Genomic DNA, 22,500 nt, shown 5'->3' with positions numbered 1-22,500 from the left:
GAAATGCACAAGATGCTGTTTTCAGGAGCCTTTAGAGTATGCATTCGAAGTAGTTCGTTTGGCAGTGGCGAAGTTGCGCAAAAGATCTTTGGTTTAAAACACGTGGACCATGCTGATAGAACAATCACAAGACAACACAAACTCGTCTTCACTGTATGCAGCGATGCATATAGGATTTCCACCAGCCCTTCCATGGGCCCTTGGCAAATGCGGGTGAATGCCATGATGGGCAAGGCTGGCCATACACCACGTTGCCACCTCCAGCAGCAGCGCCTCTCCTCCTGAAGCAGCAGCAAAATGCCATTTCTAAGCTATAAAAGTCTCGACATAGTGCACGAAGTGTTGATTTTGAGGTGTGAAAAGCGTCGATATAACGGAGTTTTAACCAGCATTTAGACAGGCTTGGCAATTGTGCTGATATTTCGAGCTCTAAACACTACAACAGAGCTGCACTTACGTTCCGTTACCATAACTGCCCTGCCCTGCCGTAGGCAGCAAATTGCTGCCACTGAAACGGGTATTGTGGCTTGGCAAATGGGCTGGCCAAGAGCCTCGTGAATATTTATCTGGCGCGTTACCTGAGCGGCGCAGATGAGATTAAGTTGCAAACACAATCTACATGACACACGAGATTTGCCAGATAAGAACAGGTTTACAGGTCGCCATTATACTAAGGGCTGCACCCACCTGCTGTGCCTGGCAGTCTACGCAGAACACCAAATCCCCCCTAGCAACAATTAACGTGTTGCTGTCGGTGAAACATGCCCGGGAAGCGGCTGAATGACTTGATGAAGAGACGGAAGTGTCGCTGTCTGGGATGAAGCGGACTCCGAAACTGAGAGAAAAAACAGATGACAAGCGTTTGCAGGCGAGAAGCCATAAAAGAGCAGTATGATTTCTCTTGCGCGCAGAGCCCAAGCGGATAGCTGTGTTTTTTGCTTTTGCTTGGAGGCGCCTCCTGCTTATTTCAACGCTGATCAAGGGCTCCGTGGACCCTAAATTTTGACAAAACTCATATGTGACTCAACCAGAAATAAGAGGCAGTTACCATGTCTTTGGGCACAGTATCCATTTATTATCAGGACAAGCTCTTGTGTAAGCCCCAACAGAGCAGTATCCACCCGACAGACACAGCGCGAAACCGACTCGGCTATCCATACCGCTTATGCCTGCGGCAGGCTGCTGGCCCACAAGGCTTTCCACCACAGTAGGAATTTTTTTCGTTGCCGACGCTTCTAGCGAACAGCAAGTGCAGTCAGCGCTACTGCAACTGCTTCCAAAAGGCATGGATTGTTGCACAGTGAAGGTTGGCCCAAAACAAGCAGTGACGGTGTTCGCTATTTTCGAAACACTCGCGTGCTTAATCTGTGGTCCCGTTGGGGCTTTCCCATCTGCCCGTTCCTTGAAGGACAAATCAAGGACGAGCGACAGGAGTTCTCCGGAGGCCGTCGCAAGCAGCGCGTGACGGTCTGCAAAGGGGTTCCAGAAGCCAACAATCGACAGTCCTATCAAAATGCCCTCTTAGCCTGGTCAGCAAAATTGGTGAGAAAGAAGAACTAAGAGCTTCAAATAAGGGGCATTCTCACCTCCAAGGCACGCGATCGCCACCGGCGGGTCTTGAGGCGCTGCAAGCTGCAGTCGGCCTATCATGGAGAATGCCTTCGAGTCAAAAAGCCTCAGGGAACCGTCGCTAAAGCAGCCCAAAAGCAGCATGGGCCACAGAAAGGCTAGGGCTGTGCAAGAATGTTGCAAAGAGAAATCTGCCAACTGTTGTGGAAGGGGCCAGCGGCTCCATATTCTTAAAGAGCCTCCAACATCAGCACTAGCGATCACTGGATAGTCGTTTTCTGCCTTTGCGTCGACGGTATCAAGTCTGGACTTCGACGACGCGTGAGGACGTGCAGTCTTTGTATTCCCACTAGTTGCAGCTGCTGAACTCGCCTGAAGCCAGATGCAGCGGACAGCCCGGCAAGCTCAATACTTTGCTAGGCGCCTCACTGTCTTCTGTGCAGTCCTTAAATCAGTTCGGACCTATGCATTGAAGGCTCACCCACCTGGTAAGATACGGCTAGATGGCTGATGGGGAGAGTGTGGCTCGAGTGCAAGCGCACTTGCGCACGCTGGTCCCAATGAAGATACCTAATGACACAAGCACAATTCACGCCTGTGCAATAGTTTGCGCGGTTACCTTGGAGCGATTTTTAGCCTTGTTGCTACATTATATATAGTGTTTTACGGCCAGTTAGACTCACCAAATAGTATTTGCTGCTGTTGTGGCGATTCCCTGTACTAGCAATGCACAGCGCATATGGAAGATTTCAGCCCAACGCTTGCGTGAATTTCCATATTATTCTAGAGCATATAGCATCAAACCACTGACCTCTTGTGCCTCTCCATCGAGTTGTATGCTCTTTATTGGTGCGTCCAGCTTGACAGGCTGCAGTGCTGCCTGCTGTGTCATGTCCACTGACTGTGAGCCAAGCGCTTGCCGCCTACAGCAATCCTCACGTGAGACTTCTGTTTCTGAGCTTCTTAGCGTTCAGTATAGTAACAATATATGTGTAAGGAGCTAAACAAATTCTGAATGCTCATATTGCTCCCAACGCTAACGGACATGAAAACGTCAGGGGTCACACGCACATCTCTAAGACTCGGAGGAGATCCACTGTTGTCCGCCCGGCAGTGCAGCTCGTACTGTAAGCTAAATACATTGCCTTTCCACAAGTTATGGAGCCTACACATACATAACAACAGATAGAAGACCACCCAGCAAGCTAGTGACTGGATGATGTGGCATTAATAGCGTGGCAAAACTGCAACTGCGCGTGGCGTTTGCCTCCAGCTCCACAAGCAACGTTCACTATGATGCCGTCTTACTTATTGGGAAGTTGCCCAGAACGAGTTCAAAGACGAGCACGTTGGCTTCATAGTCATAGGCATACACCAAGCCCTGCAGTGCCGCCCAGTGTAATGTGACATCCATAATAACAAATTGCGAGCTCTCCAGATGTATAACAACTCATTGTGTCAGAATAGAAGACTGACCCGGTCTGAAGCGACCAGAAGAAGCCGGGGACTCCCTTTTCCTCGGCGAGTGAGGCAGGCTGTGGTGTAGTTCTCCAGTGGGTCATCAAGCATCCGGCGAGGTTGCCGGGCATGCTGAAACTGAAGTTGAAGCTCATCAGAATCAAGCTTCGCCGCTAAAAACATAATGCCACAAGATAGCAGAAGCAGTTCAGACAGCGCAGCGGTTGTCAGCTTTTCGTGAGAGTCGTATGGTGCGGAACAATTTTCGTGCCCTTCCCGTCGTGCTCCCGAGAAACGGACGGTAAATTAGTCTAGCGGTATATTTAATGCGAACGTTACAACACACCCTTGCAGGGCCGTGCAGCAGCGCCATCAATGCGGACAATTCTCCACAAGGTAACCGAACGGGAACCCACGAAAACAACCTCTCTCTCATCAGCGGATGCGGCGCTCAATAACCTCTTTAATCGGGCTCCAACATCCACTCCAACTGCCGGAGAAGGGCAGTTCATGAGATGCCCAAAAGGCAGCATCTGTTCTTTGTTAAGGTAGCAGCTGCCGCGACATTCACAGCGAGTGCCTAATGCAGCGTTCCCGCAATTAGGATCTGCATGCAAGGCCTCTTTCTTTGCATGCATGCTTGAGAAATTCTTCGACGATGATATGAAATCAGATACACGCCAAATATCCAGCCGACTTCCATCGACACCCCCTGTACGAAGCAAAGACGAAGTTCATGAGATAAATCTAGCACACAAAGGCCACCCCTTAGAGCTGCGCAGTGTAAGCCTGACAAAACGATACCCAGTGGGCGAGCACTTTTTTTCCGAATTATGGGATGAGTTACCCGCAGTGACAACCAAATCAGATCCACAGAACAAGACTCCCGGGAAATCCTCTTCATCTTGACTAGAGGAACTGGAGTGCAGGCTATGCCTATTGAAGTAGAGTCCGACAGCCTCGCCATATGCACGTGGCAGCCGAGCAGCGCCAAGCAGCTCACCACTGCCCTCCGCCTTCCAAATACAGAGACCCAAGCAACTGCCGCCGTGTCTCACACAACTACATGCAGCTTCGTCAGTTCTGCTGGAACCACAAAGGTTGCATCGGCGGTTTTCATTGGTGTTGCTTGGGCATCCATCGGGAGTGCATGCGTCTGGCAACGTGAGAACTGACACAGCAGCACCATTTCAACAAAAATGTTAGCACCGAAATCATCTTAGGCGTGTATGCGTTACGCTCTTGCAAGTGCGGTACACTGAAACGATGGAATCAGGGAGTCGTTGGAAAGGGTCCAGAAGCCATGAAAATACCTCACCGCTGATGGTAGCGGCTATGCGGGCCTTGATGTCGATGGAGAATGAGATCGTGCGTCCAACTATTGGATGCCTCAAGACCGAGATTCGGGGCATGTGCGCCACTGCACCGCACTGTCGTAGCAGTTCCAACTGCCGTTGTTGCCTGTGAAGTGATGCTCCTCTTCGCCTGGGGGATTCTGCTGACAGTTCTTGCTGCTGGAGGCGCGCAAATGCTGTGCGCTCCAACAATGCAGGAAGAAGGCCAAGACACTTGCCGTCCTGGGATGGTGAAGGGGTGGAGAGCCTTTCTATCAGAACCCATCGGCCAACAGCATGAGCCAGGACACCTAAGTGGAAAGTACAGTCAACAAAGTCTCAACATGGGAACGCTGCTTTGCAACTGGCGGGCAGTTGCAATGCGTGTTCTCGAAAGCTAGCAGCTAATTGCTCTCGGCCTGCATATTGATCCAGCAACCCCGCAGGCCGACTGCTACTGTGGTGTTCTTGTTCAGTTTTTCTAAAAGGATGTATCTAAGTTACTCCTGATATCACAAAGCTGTCAAAAAAAAAGAAATTAATCCTGCTTTTTGGTTTTGGTAAAGTAATCAATAGCGGAGCCTACCTTTTAAAGGCCTCCACAGGCAGCCACTGCGGCAGTCTGCTACCGCAGTGCCAATTACATGGCGTGCAACGGCGCCGTCTACAATGCTACTTAGTTGAGCTGTTGGCTCCTGTTGCTGTTGTGACACAGCCAATAGTCTTCCAGACTCTAAGCTGGCCTCAATAGGTGCACACCACTCAAGAACCCCGCGGAAAACTTCGGCATTCGGAGCATCCTTGTTTCCTAGTGTATCGCTCTCTCCACTTTCCGGTAGCTTGCCCCTTAAGTCAGGTGAAACTGTGCGCAGCCCAGTCTGTGGTCCTCTACTCACCGCATCGGCACGAGCAGAAGCTTCTTCCTCAGTCTGTTTTGTCTGAGAAGCACTAGCCACCACTGGAGATGCGGCGGAGGCTGGAGCTTCGGCATCTCCAGAGACAGCAGCAGGAGCAGCTTCAGCAACAGAACCGCCTGTGGCTGAAGCGCTGGCAAGATTCGGCGTGGCACAATGAAGCAGCTCATTACCTCCAACTCGGGAGAACGACGGAGGCACAGTGGCTTCGCTTGAGGAGCAGGGAGCTGCTATTGGACAAAGTGTTTCTTGTGCTGCTTGTAGTGGCAGCTGCAAAGGGTGGTTCAACGGCTGCGGATGAGCTCGCGGTGGCTCTTGGGGTTGTGGTAGCGCACTTTGCTCACAATGAGTATCTTGTAGCATATGTTTCTCCTCGTTTTTGGAGTTGGAGTCGGCCACCATATGAGTTGACGAAGCTGGTCGCTCCTTAAACGGCTGCAGCAGGCCAATGCCACCTAAAGGCGCGAGATCTGCTGCTGCGTTCAGCAGTGAGGAGCCGACTCTCCAAGTGATTGTTTCCGTTGTACTGACAGAAACCAAGTAGTCTCCCAAAAGCTGCAGCATGAAAGGTGGCTTGTTGTGGCCTGCGAATGATTGAAACTGAGGAAACTCAGCTGCTAGACCGTCGGTTGCAACAAATGAACCACCTTTGTTTTGCGGCGACTTCCCTGTAGTTGTATGGCTGGTGCTTGGAATCACAGTATCTCCTGGCCCTCCTACTTCACTCCACTCATTGACCTCTGGCATTTGACTCACTGCGTTTGCATGCAGAGAGTTAAGGCGAGCCAAGTTCCATACCTATTGAAGACACGACGAGGCAATAAGCTCAGCCGACAGTTTTCCATTAGAGGAAAAAGTGCAGGTTGAAACAAGTGTAACCTGGCATGGAGAGAAGGCTTTGCCTACAGAGAGATTTTGAGGATAAAGTGAGCTGACAATTACCGAATATTGGATGCACCTTGATGAGACTATCTTCCCCGCAAGTCAAAGCAATTGGCTGGATGGCAGTTGCTCCAGGGTTTACCGAAGAGATCCATCCGACACTAATTGGTCCGCTGATAAGAGCTACTTCTCGGCACTGTTGCAGGGTCATGGTACCATCCTGCAGGTATTCAAACAGAACGCTTTTGCGAACGGCCTTCCGATTTGTACCTTTCCAATGGAATGCGGTCAGAAGTAAAAAATCACTTTGTAGAAATTCACACAACTAAAACAGTCTCTACGCAGCCGCATCTAGTGTGTTGCGGAATGCTGCGTAGGTAAGCTAGTGGCGACTACTGGAATTACTTAGAAACGAATGTTACCAACTGGGCACTAAGATACGTCAGCGTGTAGCCCACCTTTACTTTAAGCGAGAAAAGGCGCATTCTGGAGTCACTCCCGCATATGCACAAGGCATCCCCAACAGCAGAGAACGAAAAAGCAGTAATGTGCAAAGACTTGCACGCTGTTGGGAATGGGCAGAGCTCTGCTTCAAAGACGAATTTCGGAAGGGAGAATATGCAAAGCGCTTGAGGTGAGAAATAACGAGCAACTTTGGATCCGTCGCTAGCAAACGCAAGAGCTGGAACGCCATCTGGGGGAATTTCGGCCCGAGGATTCTCTAGCTTTCTGATGAGTGCGAATTCATGAAGTTGTGAAAAAATACACACACCTGCACAATGAAATCAATAAGCAACGTAAAGACTATCAGCGTCGCCTCTCATATGCAGGATTTTTCCCATGACACTACAGTACTCTGTCCTTAATCCCAGGCACCGCAGTGTATGAATCCTTCAGCCCCTCTACATCAAATAACCATCCAGCATGCATATGTTAGTACTTACATCCGACTGCATCGAGTGAAATGACCAGAAAACACTGCCTAGAGATCTCGCCTTCTGCTGTCGGTGCAACGCGAGCAAAGCAAGTCTCTTGATGGTGGTGTTCAAAAGTGGAGCCATGACGAGTACAGCACTCCACGAGATCCGTTGCAGCCGAAGGCGAATGAACAAACCAGATCCCCGTAACTGGATGCTTATGATGATTAGCTTCCATCCAAACGGCCGGTCCTTCAACCGCAAGCACTCGCACTGCTCCGCTTTTAAATCCCAAGGCAAGCGCGCGCTGTGTTGGATGGGCTGCCACACAAAGGGGTGGATCCTGCGGACTCTCCATTTCAAATGTCTGCACACGTTGTTGGCAGATGGCAGGCAAACAACTGCAAACAATCCAAGGCTTGATGGGAACAAGAGCTTCGTTTTACCTAAAGCGGCTGTCCTGCTCATTCCTAAGCTAGTGGGCTTCTTTTGCAGTTGCAGTACTATCCCACGATTGGTCAAGCGCGCACCGTCCGAAGATAAGGCTCACTTGACTAAGCTCAGGAAGGGTCCAGACCCGAACGAGACCGTCTTCGCACACTGTGTATAGCTCTCTAAGAGATGCTGCGCATGAATCACAGCTGCGTGGCAAAGCGTTACTGTGAGTCCATGAAGAAAAGACCCCAAAGAGCACTGGAAACTTTCTAAGAGCAAACGTTAAAAAGGAGGAGTGCACAAGTCGTCAGGACGTGTAAAGCCAAGCAAATGCAAAACTGTAGCGAGACTGGCAAAACACATACCGCTTATTGACGCGTTCAGTACGCACGCTGGGTGCGCACGGCTGACCGGAAGATGCTGCTGAGTTGCGAGGTTCAAAAGCTCCACCGCGCCGTCGCCGCAAGTGCAAAGTACCTGCTGGCCATCGGGAGACGTTTCAACACCTACATATTCCGAGCCGTGTGCGGCAGATAAGTACGCTGTCATGAAATTTAATGGCCAAACCCTTTGAAGGAAACATACACATCATCAGATAATCGACCCACTTTACTTCTCTTACTGATATTTGATCTTTGCCAGATGATGTTACGAAGACAGATGCATAACTCATGCCTTCTTTTGGAAAGTCAGACCAGCCGCGTCAAGAAACTGCACAGATTTTCGCTCACTTCACTGTCTTGTCTGCAGAAGCTGTTACACAAAATCCTGGGCCTATTGACAGGGCCCATATAGGGCTTTGATGCAAGGTGAAGACACGCTTCAAGGCTCGGGTGAAGTAGTCGATCTGTGTACAGCGCAGGTGTACCCAATACTTTCAGCAGTTCGTAATTCACACCAAGCAAAGCGCCAAAGTAATTCGGACACTTCTATCGAGACACACAAACAAGCACTACAGTTCATGTTGACTGGCCAAAAAGCATGCCTCAAGGAGACTTCCGCAGGTGGATGAGACCAACAGTCTTGCCAAAGGCTTAGGATCATCTTCTGCAAACCCGCGCAGCTCAACAAATGCCATTAAGGACGCATTCAGGTGTCTCCCCGCAGTTTTGCTCTTTTCTTTTCGTGGAACACGCTTCCCAAAGCTTCGGTACGCAAGTGTTCCATCCCACAGGGGCAATCGCCTCTAGAAGCAGGTTTTACGAGGTAAACAGGTACAAGGCCTCATGCGTGTACTTTTTGATTACTTACTTGTATTATGTGCCACCATTTGATCTGGCAACACGAAAGCAAGATCTGTAAAAAGGTTTTCCCTACCAAGACCATCTAGGGTCACGTTGCAACCTGGCAAGTGTGCATTCTGTAAGATACACAAGCACACGCTTGAATCCGCCATGGAGCGCCCGATCCACCTAACCGTATATAGAGTGATGATGAAGATGGGAATAAGTCAATATACCAATATGTTGAGCATGGAAACCACGGCAGACACGCTCGAATGGATGGAGGAACAGGAACTTCTAGTGTCCGACTCTTCCCTGTCTAACGTGTGAGGCATAGGCAAGAGGTTTGCACTTATTTGTTGCCTGCCTAGATTTCTCAGGCTTTTCGTTTGTTTTGTTTTTCAAACATTTGATGCTTTAATGTACGATAAAACTACTTAGGGTGTCTGTTGCCAGTAGCTCCAGTTAAGGTACACGTGAACATTAAGAAGTGTGTAAGTAAGTGTGTTTCTTGCCTTAATGCGCCAGAAGCGAATATTTTCCTTCCCACAGCTTACGAGTCGAAGTTCTTCTAAGGGAGAAATGCGCAATGCCTCTATCTGGTTTGTTCACAAACGCTCAGCAAATGCACGGCTTTGACAGGTGCGGAAGGCAGTGCACATTGAACAGAAGGTTTTTGCACAGCCTACGTTTCATTTGGAGCTGGTGCGGGCTACGAAAGTGGCAGCTTTGGTTGCACTGTGCAAACAAGAAGTACAAAATGACCTGGAAATCCGACACTTGGCGGGCAAGGAGGTTTGGGCGTCCAGTCGTTAACAAGCCATGAAGCTCCCATACTTGGAGCTGCTGGCGACTTAGACGGTCTAAACCAACAAGCTGAAGGGGTACAAGCAAATTGAATCATGATTCTGCGGAGTTACCTTAATCTCAAACCATATCACTGAGCTGTTTCATGATATGCTATGTTCGAATTGCGCTAAAGCAGTTGAAGAGAAAGCCAATTACCACCATATATCGCCCTCTTGGATCTAATCGCAACAGAGTAATTCTGCCGAGTGTTGCTGACTGAATGATCTGCAAGAGAAACAGGGCTCTGCCAACAAAAAGTTTATTTTACTCCTGCGAGTAGAAGCTTCGCAGAAATAGTGCGAGTCAAAGTGGAAACATACAGTGCACTACATCCAACAGACGGGCGCGCTTTCAAGAGACAAACGACTCAACGCACTAAATTTTCTTGACAGCTAAGTTCCCGTCGCTGGGTTGCAAAAAGTATCAGAAACTAAAGTGCATGTCGCATTTGAATATGCTTTTCATACGCTAATTAGTTAACCCACACTTTCATAAGAATTTTGTGCGTATGCTGGGTAACCAATGGTCATCGTATTATACCTTGAAACTGCTAAAATGTCACTAAGCGTAAGACTGCATAGATTCTACAAGCAGCTAGGACGACTGTATGATTTGAAAGTTTTTTTGGCAGTGGGGGGAAAATTTATCGCTTACCGCCGTACAGCGGACATCTTCGCTGTCACTTTCAGGAGTAGGGAGCTTCCAGATCCTGAGACACACAGCAGGAATATTGTCTACAAATGTTGGTGACTGCCTGAAAAAGCAGTTAGCAGAGGTCGATTGCATCCGTCACTGAGCTCAAACAGGGCTTCACGGGTGGCTCGACCAGCTTCTCTTGTACTTCACACCGTATAGAAGGCTGCTGCGAAGTATTTTCCACCGTTGCCGCCAACTGGGCCTCGACGGCGACTTCAAGGAATTCTATGAAACCACTATGGCCCAGTAGACACCTGGAAGTGTCTGAAAATTCCAAAACCCAGAGAAAAACTTCCTCCGTTTTTACACGCAGTCCTTTAGAAATATAGGAACCATAAAGTGGAGCCGGCAGCATTTTGAAGAGACTTGCGCTAGGACTGAAGGTACTGACTTTTCCGTAGGTTCCTAGATACAAGAATTGACGAGTGGCAGCTCAGAATACGCATGTCGCTGATCCACATGGCTCCACACTTTCTCAACTGTGCCGGACGGCAAAGTCCACTGACCTGCTCAACCTGGGAATGCAGCGCATTTGAATATGGCAACGGTACTCATCGGTAACGTGGCAAATGGAGAACTGCCAAGGAAGTTACGACGCCGATGCGTTCGTGAGTCCAGTCCCTTTTCATATTATGCAACTGATGTAGTTGCAACAGCAGAGCTTGGACTTTGCCTCGGGCGGTCGGAGTTGAACTCACCGGAACTCTGAACAGTGAATGTTTACCTGCAGCAGCGCCCGAACTTCAAATGAATCTTCAGCCGGGCCCCGGTCCCCAAGCTGTAGCTGAGCGAAGCCGTTCTCTGTGGATGCTCTGATTATGCTTTTTCCTTCAGCATGCTCCTTGTCGTTCCATGGGGCTTCGTTTGAAGGGCTCACTTGAACCAGTGTGGTCTCCAAACGGTCTGCGTCTAAGACAGTTATGATTCCAAACACATCTGCAGTAACCTTATGTATCGCCAATGTGAACGCTTCGCTGCGTTGACTATGCTTTTGAACGATAAACGCCCTTGCAGTTGTGCCGTGAGAAGGCTACAAGCTACTAAGGTCAGATACCATGAAGAGGCTCCGGTGTGCTGCGATCTGTGCTGCTGCAGCTGATTTGATTGCACTCGGGAGAGCGACAGCCGACGGGCACGTAGACCCATGGAAGCAGCTCCTGGGGTCTTAACGCAGAAGTGTCTTTTATGCGGAGAGCCTTGGGAATGTCCTGCATGATATACCAGGGCAGGAACAGAAAATGACCCACTCAGAAGGTATCAAATGGCAAAGTGAAGGTAGCTGCCTGCACTGCCAAACCCCGCGCTTTACTTTTTTTCTTAAAAATCCCGGGGATCAAAGTGTCGATTGGGAGCGCGTGCGCAGGAGTTGGCTCACGTTCATGGTGTAAAGATTGTCTGAGGTGAAAAGCCCGCGGAGATAGAGACAGGAGCATATTTGAACTGAAACAAGGGTGTTGCCTGTGGGAGTGAGCTTTGTAAACTGTCCTATCATGCTGGGCACGTGAACGCAGATCTGAACCCAGCGAGATGGAGGCAAAAGAGGATACTGTATCACCCGAGCCCGCACCTGCGCAGCCGCAGGATTGCCTCCACAGTGGTATTGGTTCCAGATTGAAGGCGTATGATGCAAGATATGTAAATACTATACCCCAATAGGCAACCTGGCCACGAACAAACGAAAGAAGCTGACCTTTGGTAGTTTAACAATGTTAGTGAGAGTGATCCGCAAAGGTAAGTCCTTGGCGGTTCTCAAGTCGAAGTGCATGACGAAAAATCTGTTGGCCATTGGTTTAAACTGAATGTACACCTGAAGTTGTGCAGAAAGCCATACGTTACGCGGAACTCAAAGGCAAAACACTTGGGAATGGCCGAAGGTTCTTTTGGCGGGGAGCTCAGCAAGCCTCAATGAACCAGCAATCCATTCTGAGTGACCTCTGGACCAGGGAACCACAGACGGACATAATTTGCTGTTATCCCCAACGTTTTTTGCGCATTCCGGATGCTAGGAAAGCAAACATAGTTGTTTGCAGACACAAGGCCGTAAATTCTCCATACCCGCTTCCCGATAATTCTATCCTGTCAGCGTAACCAGTACGACAGCATGAAAGAAAAGATGTGTTGCGGAGAATAGATATGCTGCACGCTTTTACGACTCAGGCGAACTCGTATTTTAGGATATCGAAGATTGGAAATGAGCTTTTGGAGGATAGCAGCCCGCACCACTTCCTCAGTAACTTCCCCATGTTGGCTGCTTCTTGTAGGATCACCAATTGGGAACTCTTTGAGAACGTTGATGAACGCCGCTCTAGTTTCGTCGGCCCTCGCAGTCATTGACGAAACACTGCTCCTTGAAATTATGTCTGACAACCTGCACTTCTAGATCTAGCACGCGTTTCTTCCTTGAATAATTTGGAAAGTGATGGCGTCGCCACTGCAGCTTCCGTGCGCTATTACTAGTGTCTCTATATACCAAGAACTAGCTACGGTCAATGTTTCGTAGGGTAATCGTCCGCTGCCCCACTAAGGTCTGAATGGAAATTGGGGCAGGGTCCCCAACCCCTTTATGAATATGGTCGATTGCTATTGGCCTGGCCAGCGCACAGCACGATTCCAATGATGACCTCGATCACCAGAGAGGCATTTTTAAGTATTTCAGTGCCTTTAGTGATCTTTTCCCTCACAGACACGCTCCCTCCTGGAGCACCTAGAAACACGGGACGGCAGTCGTCCGCTCCTCAGCTTAGTATGAGAAGCTGTTTTAGAGCCAAAGCTTACAGAAAGGGGAGTTTGGGATAAGAAATTCCGATTTATTCGCCTTTTCATGAGGAGGAAGCGACAAAAAGTCCGCTTCAACGTCACTTGGAACGATAGGAGAGGCATGGGTACAACGAAAACTGCCCATGCTCGATGGTGCCCTTTGCACTGGAGCAGCGCTTCCACCTCACAAAAGACAATATCAGAGAGGACATTAATTTTAATTTACATATACGTAAACCAAGAAAGGGCATTCCACATTAAGGCTCACTGCAGCGCAGCGCCCCCGTGGGAGCCTCCCAATTCGCCACAACACCTTGGTCGGGCCCCTCGTGTCCAGCGGTCAAATTGGTGCTGGCTCCAAATGAAATGCCCGAGATGTCTCAAAATGAGGCAATACAACATAGGCAATCCAGTGTAGGGACAGCTCTGCAGAGGGCAATGAAGTGAAATTCCTTCGTACGCGGCAGAGAAGCACCCGTGTCGTCTGAACCTCCTGTGCAGCACAGCGTTGAAGGGGTGCGGTCTTCCTTTCGTCCCAAAATATTGCTCAGCAGAACAACAAAATAAAGGACCTTTAGTACACTAATACTCTTGCACATTGTTTGGCGCATCGTGCAGGCTCCATGAAAAATTCCCCTAGCCCGCCATCTGCCATAAGTAAACAAGGCCGTCCGCTAAGCGTAGCTGCCAGCGCGTAGTTCAGTATTACACAGGTCCTACAGCCTGACCCCTCCCACAGCTCGTGCAGAGCTTCCAAGGTGTAAGCCATTGTGACCTCGATGCGTGTGGGCTGCAAGAACACGGTGAATGCGCGGGGCAATTCAGCTGTGCTGGAATGCGGCCAGCATGTGCACAGCAAAACATTTCATTCTGCTTCTTCAGGTTCTGCAAGATGCTGTAGCTCTGGTGGCAGCATTTCGAGTTCTCCATCATTTTCCAGTGCTGGCTTCGCTTCACCGTGGCCGCCTGCAACGTCTGGCTGCTCCTCTAGCTCATGTATATCAAAACTTGTTCCTAAATCGTCGAGCCCAGCCTCACCTTTGTGTTCAAGTGAGGTATCTGCTTCATATTTGTCCAAAGTTGGAACCATAAGCCGGATGCTAAAACGGGCAATAAGGTGAGACAACCCGCCAATGGCAAGCCCAACGCGTTGGGGAGAAAGCTCGAAGATGGGAACGACGGTTAAGCAGAAACCGACGGGAATGCGAAATGAGCAGCGATGGGGCAGCTGCACCTGCGCCTCAAATAGCAGCAACGGCACCTGGAAAAAGTCAAAGCTGCCGCTGCAGAGACTCCGGCGTGTAAATTTACACTTAGAGCAATAAAAAGAAACGGGCTGCTACGTTGTGTCGCCTTTCACTTGATCGTGGGCACCTTTCCCCTTACCTGATGCACACGGACTCTTTCCTTTGGACGGGTGACGTGGGGCGGCAAGTAAGGGACTAAATCGTCGTCAAACTCGCCTCTCCACCACTCGCCAAGAAACTCTCCTACTTCCAAGTCAGGACCGTCTGTGGAGAGTTGCTGTGCCACCCATTTCCTCTTAGAGTTTTGTTCAGGCTTTATAAGATACTTCGACAGTTTCTGATGCAGCACCTCCTTCGGTTTCTGCCAGGTTTTGTACTTGAACATAATGAGGCTGTGTTTCTGTTGTTGCTGGTCTAGTAACAGCAACACATGAGGATATTCTGCGCAGTGGACCAGAAAAACTGCTGCTACTGACCTTCTTGTGCCCTCACGCAAGTACGCCTCTTGGCGCTTCTTAAAACGCTCTTCTGGCGAACCAGACCCCCATTTGTTGCCAAGTGCGCTGTCGGATTCAAACGAGTAATTGGATTCTGGGAAGACCGCCCACTCTGGCTCGATATCCCTCGGCGCTGCCGTCTTGTTTATTGGTCTAGGGATCACCTGCTTTTGCTCTGTCTTTGCAGACTCTGCTGAGGAACCGTATGAAGGATCTCTGTCATATTCCGAATCCGCAGGACCTTCGACAACTGAGAGCGTCCGTTGCGAAACATCTGCAGCTCCACTAACTCCTGGCACTGCACCGTCGCCCACCGCCATCTGCATTTTGAGCCTACAGCTGCTACACTTTGAAGGACGTACAGGCAGACATTCGAAGCCTGGCCCGGGATGCTGCAAGAGGTTATACAAACTATAGACAGCTCCTCACGGGCAGCCAAGTCCGAATGACCAAAGATGTACCCATCGGGAAATTCTCACTCCAATCTGGTTCATTATCATGTAATAAACATGTTAAACCACCGTATGGGTACAAATATTCCGGATTTTTCGCACAACTCATTAGGTAGCCGACTGCGCGGGCGAGCGCCGAGAAGTTCGAGAGGTCTATCTGCCTCAAGCAGATATGACACTATGAGTTGGGCTGTGTAAATACACAGCACGAAATAACAATAAAAACCCCAATTTCTCGCCCCACTCGAAGCTATGATATTCACAAGCGGCTGACGGATTATGAGGGGGAGCTGCAAACGACACATGCATGCTCTGGTCTTGGTGTTCAGATAAAGCTCAAACGGGATATATTCTCAGCACTCTCTGACGCATTTTCTGTTTTTCTCCCTTTTGTTATTCTTCCTACAGCTTCGGTGAGGGAACTTCGCAGCGAGGCCGCCAAAGTAACGGATGCTTTGGAAGGTAGATGTGTTCTTCCCTTGGTCTCTGCGCATGTTCTGTCGCTATCGCATGAGACCATTTTTGTTGTAAGTCTCTCACTGCAGCCGGCTTGCGCATTTTAGGTGCGTTGATTGAAGCCGTCCAATATCTATTTCGTTTGCCAGTACTTAGTTTCGCATCTCGAGCAATGGCAGGGCTGGCGGCGCTCTTTCGTGAGTCACTGCATCGCCTGGCATATCGGCAACTTCACAACCCTTTACCGGTCACTGGATCGGTCGCCTCGCATCCCGGCATTGAACCTAAAGTGCAGAGCTCGACTCAGAGCCCTACTCTCAAGGCTTTGGAGGAAACAGTTGATGCCGTCAACAGTCAGGCTATTATCGTAGCCCAGGAGAACCCTGCCGCTCTTGCCCACTTGACGGCTTACTTTCATGTGGTCGAAAGTGCAGACGCGTTGTACCAAAAGTACAAAGTGCCATCACGAACAGTAGGGCAATCAGATGTACAGAGAGCCGCGAACCTTGTAGGCCTGCGCTTGCCTGATGCTTCACCGTAGCAGCACGCCGGCGAACGCACGCGAAAGGCAAGGGAGTGAATAATGCATCACCTCGTCAGATTTGATCATTGCGACAAACTGAAAAGAACCCCCATCTCCGCGGAACTAACGAACAGCAACAGCTGAAGGTTTACGGGCATTGCTGAGGGGCGACTTAACAGAGGACGCAACTGTCACGCTAAACCTAGAGGGAAGCAAAACTGTGCCTCCACAAGTTTTCCCGAAATGGCCACGGGGTGAAGTTGCCCTGCTCCGAGCACCTGGGAAACATTAAAGGCCCGCAGTCAGTGCCAGGCGACGGCTATGTAAAACACGGCCACCGGCGCTGAATCTTTGCATGCGAGACATCTGCAATCCGTTCCAGTCTTTTGGGGTTAGTTTGGGTTGACTCGGACCTGGAATCGGTTGCAGGAACGCGATATACAGTGTGAATGCATAGCTGGTGCCCACTCGCTAACCGCTGGCACCAATTAAACTGCAGTTAACAACCTCATTCGCGGCCGCGGTATCAAGGTAGTGGTGAAAAACTACCACACGATACTTCGGCTCCAGATTTTGATGCTGAAAGCAGCTTCTGTAGCTTTCAATATAGAGCTCGCTATGCATAGCCCTCGCGAGCAGAGAATGATCCTTTGATTTGGACCTCTTGTGATATTTTGTCGCGGCCTTTAAAACCAGTGCAGACGAAGTACATTTCCCGCGATTCCTGGCGGGAAGCCCTGATTAACAACAGATAGCGTAACGGTGGCGCTTTAGCAGACGAGCTCCGCGAACGTGAACGACAAGTGGCAAGTTTTCACCTCGATTCCTTGTTGATTTATCACAGATAACCTACAAAAATGTTAGTCTCCAGTTAGTCGCTTCGAACATAGTCACTATACACTATGCTAGACGCAGCCTCACCGCGGTTTAGCTGAGTTGACCTGTGTAAATCTGCTCTTGAGATATGTCTTGTAGTTGCCCGTCTCGCTACCCATAAATATCTTGACTATGAAAGTACCTCCGAGACAAAGCACCTGCGCAGCAAAGACAAGGTGCAAGCAGTTGTGGAGGCACCTTACGTGTCCAAAATCTCCCCGTCTTGAAGATCATATGAAAGATAATTTCATGTGTTCTGCCCGTGATTGCAAATGCCCACCTGTTCCATGAAGTCAGCGGCGTAGAGACAAAGCTCCACTGAGTTATAATGATCGTCGTGCCGAATCCCAGTGCAAGCGGGGGCCATATCGCTGAGCACGACATCTGCCTTTTGATCTCGAAGTTCTTGCAGGACTGCGTAGAGCGTTTTGGCGTCGCCCACTCTCCCCTGTATGAACTGCACATTTGGAAGCTGCGAAACACACGAAGCCACCAACTAGCCGTTCACGTGCGTGTTCTGGCGAGCTCTGAAACGCATAACACGAGCATGTCACGCCACTTACGTTTTCCCCCAACCATGCGCAAGATGCCTTCCAGTACAAATAGACTCCACATCTTATGCAATCAAAGAAAGAATGCGAATTTTACGATCAGGATCCACCAGAAGTCCTGCAATTCACCAGAGGTGCTGCACTCGTGGAAGGCTTACAGGGTCCATCCTGGCAATATCAACGCCAATAACACGTGAAGTTGAAGGTGAGGGAGCAACACCGCTGATCCCGCCAGTTGCTCCTTGGCCTACAAGGCAACGCTTTGCAGCCACCTGGCACCACCCTCCTGGGCAACATCCAAGGTCGAGGATGATGCGATCTTTGCGCAAGAAGAGATATTCATCATCAAGCTGCTCCAACTTGAAAGCTGATCGGCTCCGATAGTCGCACTGAATCGCAAAGGAAGAAGCTGTGAAGTTGCTTGGCCAAAATTTACGTCATGTTCCATCCGGACCACAGAGCCCGCACGCAATCGGCCTGAGCCTCTCACAATCCCATGAACGAAAGGACTACACACATATCACGCAGCGAGAAACTTCCAATTTGAGAAGCAATGGGTATTCCTGTTCAAGTTTTCGTCAGTTTTGCGACGAACCGATGCACGCAGGCATGCACTGTTGCGGCCATGTCACATTTGGTACAATCAAGCCTAGCAGGGTCCCAAGACGGCAAGGACATCACAGATACATCAAAAACGTTGAAAAGCTACGGCAGTGGCGTTTAACTTGCCTCCTGTGCACGCTGAACATAGGGGTCTGTAATGTGGCGTCTGATCCACTCAGAGCTGTGTTGCGATCGATGGTTCCGTATTGAAGGGATGGCAGTAGCCAGCCTCCGAACACCACCTAGAGTCGAGAGACTAACGTCAACATTCCTCGCGACCCACCTCGTTCTCGACCATTGAAAGTAAGATAGGGAAGGCCTTCGGAAAACAACTGCACTGGGCATCGAGCCGAGCTTGGTAAGGCTCATGCTGAGTACAGTGGAATCTTTCTGCAGTTTCTATATGCAATAACATTTATTAGACCTCGTAATGAGTGTAAAGGGACAAGATACGCTGGAGGCGGAGACAGATGCGGCCACATGCGGAAGGCGTGGCGGTCGGTTGGCCTGCCCCACTTCAATCTAGAGTTGGAGCTCGTTGTTGGCAAATAAAATGCCGTAAATACTACGATAAAATGAAGCTGCAGAACCCCATCCCCTCGAAAAAGGCTCCCTGCGTGACTCCCTTCCACATGCAGCAGCAGTCCCGTCACTTTCTTCAGAGCATTCAGCGCCTGACAGCCTGCATTCCTCCCATAAGCGTAAGACGCCAAACAATATCGAGTGCCCGCTGTGAAATTGAGTGAAACAGGGCCAGCTAAGCGTTCTGAAGGTCTCAACTGTCACACGGGCACCTCCAGTCCAGTTACTGCAGTTCTAGGTAAACACGCTGCTTCCGTGCCCCGGCGGTCACCATTTTGAGTGCCACGGTGGTGCACAGTACTCATCACCGTGAAAAGACCCAACCGTATTACTGAGCTGCCTACCCAGGACTAGCCAAGACTTAGTCTCAATACATGACATTGCTCGTTACCCTTAACGGCTCCTCACTAGGTCAGCACCATGTCTCTTGACTACGCCTGCTGGATCTACACTTGAACAAAACCTGACGCTCTGACAGTTAAGGAATATGAAATGATTTATGGCTGCATCTACACTAAGAACTGCCTCTCCGACACCTAAGGTATGTACCTAAGGTATGTAAAGTAATTGATGCATGATTCAGAGACCGGCAACCGTTCAAGATTGGTTGCATTCAAAAACAGTTTCGTTGGCGGGTCCCTCAAAACGCGCTTCGCAGCAATCCACAACGTGACTATGAGCGGTTACTTCGACCTTTTCTTGCTCTTTTTGTTTTCAGTTTTCACCTCGTCCCTTTTCTGCCTCTCTTTGACTTGCAAGACTTGCTTCACGCATTTTTGCTCCTCAACAAGGAAGGCGCGAAGAACCCTTTGTCCCAACAAACAAGCAAGCAGAAACAAACACATATTAAAGGGAGAATTCCTGATTTCGCTGGCCACATGGACTTGCGGCTAGCTCGCACGTTAAGTTCACATGGAAGACTTACTTCTCGCGCACGCAGGAGTGGCAACGCGTGCCACCATAGGCGCGGTTGACAGTTCTTTCACGCTTCTTCAAAAGCCTAAATTGGGGAGGGCGACGGGCCGGTATCTGCGCATCGCACAGCCAGACGAGCTCAGTCTCAGTTAGTAGGACGAAACAACCTTTCAATAACTTATGCGCCACAAAAAGACTACCGCGTGTTCAATGCCACTCAGATTTGCGCCTGCCAACCCAATATGGGAAGGCGCATCCGTAAGCAATCGATATAAACACGGAATTGAGTAGTGCTCAGTCGCGCAACAGCACCGACGCACCGCCACCACACAACTCCTACGGAGCGTTGTGGTGCGTCAAATTCACTATATATGAAGCACTACACAGAAAAAATTGAGCGGAAAACCTGGCCAAGATGCAACCTGCGATCAGAGCCGCCACGGTAGCAGCCTTGCATGGACAAGAATTGGGCCATCGAGTTCAACGTACACTAAAATTTGTATAATATGAGCAGTTGAACCGTGTTTCTTACCCCAGGAAGGAGCCTCCCGCATCCCCCACACTTTTGGCGAGAAGCCTGCTTGCGTACATTGAGGTATACGACCTTCGCGCCTGGGGTCTTGACGCGCCTCACTCGATTGGAAGCGGTGTTGTAATGATTGTGACGGCGGAAAACCAGACGAGTGGACATCTTCAGCTACGAAAGAAAGAAGTGGGGGCTGCGTAGTCGCGGCGTGCACACGGCGGCCTGATTCTGCACTGCGACGGCAGACGCTATTTAGGAATTGTTGAAGTACCCGCAGCCCACGTAATGCAATGGTCTAAGATGTCCATCTGAATGTTCTGGATGCAGAACAGCTTCCACCGCAGCAAACAGGAACGGCCTGTCATAGAAGCCCCACGCTGCATCACGCTTGCGCAGCATGCCAACCCACAGCCCCAAATGCTGCGGCGAGCTGTTGACTCGAAAACTTGCCAACTGTAATAAAAAACAGATTGGCATGCTGCTGAATGCTGACTGGATAGGGAACTTGGTAGGCCCGTTCCCGTTGTTACATGTTCTGGACTAGCTTTCGGAGATCTGGGGTCTGCCGTGAGTTCTGCAGACGCAGCTCCAGTTCGTTTGTCCTTCGCTCTTCTAGGACCTTTGAAATGCATCAAAGAACGCAGCTATGACTCTTGTGTTTAGCTGGATGAAGCTCTTAGAGTCTTCTCCATGCACACACTTTGAGCGATTAGCGGAACAACTGCAGCTGCCACGGCTGTTCACACCAGACACCCAATGGCAGATCATTATCACTTAAACTGCCAATGGCATCTCGCTTACGAAGTCAGCGGTAGGAGGAGCTAGTGCCACCTGAAGTTTTTCTTTACCGGGCGTGTTTTGTTGTTCGGCTTCACCCAAATTGCTTGCGTCGACCTCGGATTCCGTTTTCATTTGCTTTTTTAGTTCCAGGGTCACCTTGGTAACTGATTAGGAATCTTTGGGTCGAGGGCAGCTGCGTCAATGTCATCGTTACTCCCTCTTTCACGGCACCCCCTTCCTCACGATAGACTCTTGAAGTCAGGATCGGAACAGTTGCACCCTCCGTCAGATGCAGCATGGGAGGATCGCCGTACCAGTGCTAGGAGCGCTACGTCGTGGTTTACAAGCGGACCGCTGTTTGCAGATGGCACAGACGTGGATGATGATGACGAAGACAGTTGGTGCTGCTGTGAGCCACTGAATAGCACTGAGAGAATTCTTGGCTGGCTTACCTGCTTTCTTGGGGGGCTGATTCTCTCGGCAGTTTCAATGGGTAAGCTATGTCGCAGGTGGATTTCGACTTCGCACTGACCTTGCGGAAAGATGGTGCCGTAACGTCACCTCTCTTGAATAGCTGTATTGTGAAAATTTTCAAACGAAGGCGGGCACATGGTAGATAAGCCCAAATTCTGTACAAATGTTTAGTTCTCCGCGTCTGTGGTATACCTCTTCAGGTGCCTTCAATGACATGCTGCTAGGCAAAAACAACAAGTTCGCCGTCACATACACCATTGGCAACATAATTGGACTAGCAGGGACCTCCTTCCTAGTAGGGCCAATCCAACAATTTAGGAATATGGCTGACAAGTCCCGCCTTGTGACGAGCTGCATCTTTGTGGGCAGTCTAGTGGCCACGTTGCTCTCGAGCGTCTACTTAAAAGTTGGGCTTGTGATCGTATTTTTTGTGTGTATTCAGTGGCTTGCATACATGTGGTATTCGTTAAGTTACATACCGTACGGCCAGCGTGCGGTTTTGTGGATATTCCGCCGGCTGTCTCTTCGTTAGGGGTAGCCATGGCTGGTGGCGTCGATCAGTGCACTTCTAAGCGAACGCTGGTAGCTATAGGATGCTATCATGACGCAGTTGCAAGCACGATGACACTGGTGTTAATGGAGTATCGTTGATTCTGCACACAGCGTTTGGCAGCTAAACAGGTTTCCGGAGGATATACAAGTTACCTATGCAGCGACTGCCCCTGGCGTTTCTGTTCCCCGGCCCACTCCATTGTTGAAGGCCACATTTGCATTCCCGTGCGTGGGGTGCCATGAAACGAACCCCAATTTCCTTAGCTCCTATTTACAAACAGAAGGGATTGTCACGCAGGTGTTGAAAGGCGATAGCCTTCTTGAGGCTGCCTCGGCCGCACCGCGATTCAGGGCACCACAGTGTCATCCAGGGCACCGCAGCTCGAGTCATCCTAGGAAGTGCAGATATGGCGAAAAGTCACGAGATGAAAT

At 49.9% G+C, this 22,500-nt stretch overlaps 8 protein-coding genes across 8 annotated transcripts; 2 read left to right on the top strand and 6 right to left on the bottom strand.

Annotated features, from left to right (window-relative positions):
• Positions 1–93: 93 nt before the first annotated feature.
• Positions 94–3,158, bottom strand: ENH_00027210 (WD domain, G-beta repeat-containing protein, putative; the record flags this gene model as incomplete). Its single annotated transcript, XM_013579922.1, has 9 exons — positions 94–281; positions 458–578; positions 688–835; positions 1,049–1,469; positions 1,587–1,690; positions 2,051–2,139; positions 2,381–2,470; positions 2,611–2,734; positions 3,046–3,158. The coding sequence occupies 9 exons, from the start codon at positions 3,156–3,158 to the stop codon at positions 94–96; spliced, it is 1,398 nt and encodes a 465-aa protein (XP_013435376.1).
• Positions 3,159–4,241: 1,083 nt separating this feature from the next.
• ENH_00027200 (hypothetical protein) lies at positions 4,242–6,022 on the bottom strand (the record flags this gene model as incomplete). The annotated part of the gene is made up of 2 exons (XM_013579921.1): positions 4,242–4,672; positions 4,948–6,022. 2 exons carry the CDS (start codon positions 6,020–6,022, stop codon positions 4,242–4,244), a joined length of 1,506 nt encoding a protein of 501 aa, XP_013435375.1.
• Positions 6,023–11,323: 5,301 nt separating this feature from the next.
• On the bottom strand, positions 11,324–12,608 carry ENH_00027190 (hypothetical protein, conserved; the record flags this gene model as incomplete). The annotated part of the gene is made up of 4 exons (XM_013579920.1): positions 11,324–11,485; positions 11,653–11,844; positions 11,968–12,084; positions 12,420–12,608. The coding sequence occupies 4 exons, from the start codon at positions 12,606–12,608 to the stop codon at positions 11,324–11,326; spliced, it is 660 nt and encodes a 219-aa protein (XP_013435374.1).
• Positions 12,609–13,899: 1,291 nt separating this feature from the next.
• ENH_00027180 (mRNA cleavage factor-like protein, putative) lies at positions 13,900–15,104 on the bottom strand (the record flags this gene model as incomplete). Its single annotated transcript, XM_013579919.1, has 2 exons — positions 13,900–14,268; positions 14,421–15,104. 2 exons carry the CDS (start codon positions 15,102–15,104, stop codon positions 13,900–13,902), a joined length of 1,053 nt encoding a protein of 350 aa, XP_013435373.1.
• A 754-nt stretch (positions 15,105–15,858) lies between these two features.
• On the top strand, positions 15,859–16,227 carry ENH_00027170 (hypothetical protein, conserved; the record flags this gene model as incomplete). The annotated part of the gene is made up of 1 exon (XM_013579918.1): positions 15,859–16,227. The coding sequence occupies one exon, from the start codon at positions 15,859–15,861 to the stop codon at positions 16,225–16,227; it is 369 nt and encodes a 122-aa protein (XP_013435372.1).
• Positions 16,228–16,825: 598 nt separating this feature from the next.
• On the bottom strand, positions 16,826–18,608 carry ENH_00027160 (ribosomal RNA large subunit methyltransferase J, putative; the record flags this gene model as incomplete). Its single annotated transcript, XM_013579917.1, has 5 exons — positions 16,826–16,946; positions 17,131–17,243; positions 17,366–17,557; positions 17,795–18,025; positions 18,384–18,608. The coding sequence occupies 5 exons, from the start codon at positions 18,606–18,608 to the stop codon at positions 16,826–16,828; spliced, it is 882 nt and encodes a 293-aa protein (XP_013435371.1).
• Positions 18,609–19,504: 896 nt separating this feature from the next.
• Positions 19,505–20,427, bottom strand: ENH_00027150 (ribosomal protein L34, putative; the record flags this gene model as incomplete). The annotated part of the gene is made up of 3 exons (XM_013579916.1): positions 19,505–19,628; positions 19,747–19,850; positions 20,269–20,427. 3 exons carry the CDS (start codon positions 20,425–20,427, stop codon positions 19,505–19,507), a joined length of 387 nt encoding a protein of 128 aa, XP_013435370.1.
• An 816-nt stretch (positions 20,428–21,243) lies between these two features.
• On the top strand, positions 21,244–22,048 carry ENH_00027140 (hypothetical protein, conserved; the record flags this gene model as incomplete). The annotated part of the gene is made up of 2 exons (XM_013579915.1): positions 21,244–21,535; positions 21,717–22,048. 2 exons carry the CDS (start codon positions 21,244–21,246, stop codon positions 22,046–22,048), a joined length of 624 nt encoding a protein of 207 aa, XP_013435369.1.
• Between the last annotated feature and the right edge of the window lie 452 nt (positions 22,049–22,500).

Source organism: Eimeria necatrix, genomic scaffold (genome assembly GCF_000499385.1).
Source record: "Eimeria necatrix Houghton genomic scaffold, Enh_scaff201, whole genome shotgun sequence".
Classification (NCBI taxonomy): domain Eukaryota; phylum Apicomplexa; class Conoidasida; order Eucoccidiorida; family Eimeriidae; genus Eimeria; species Eimeria necatrix.
This window is presented reverse-complemented; position numbering and strand designations above follow the sequence as displayed.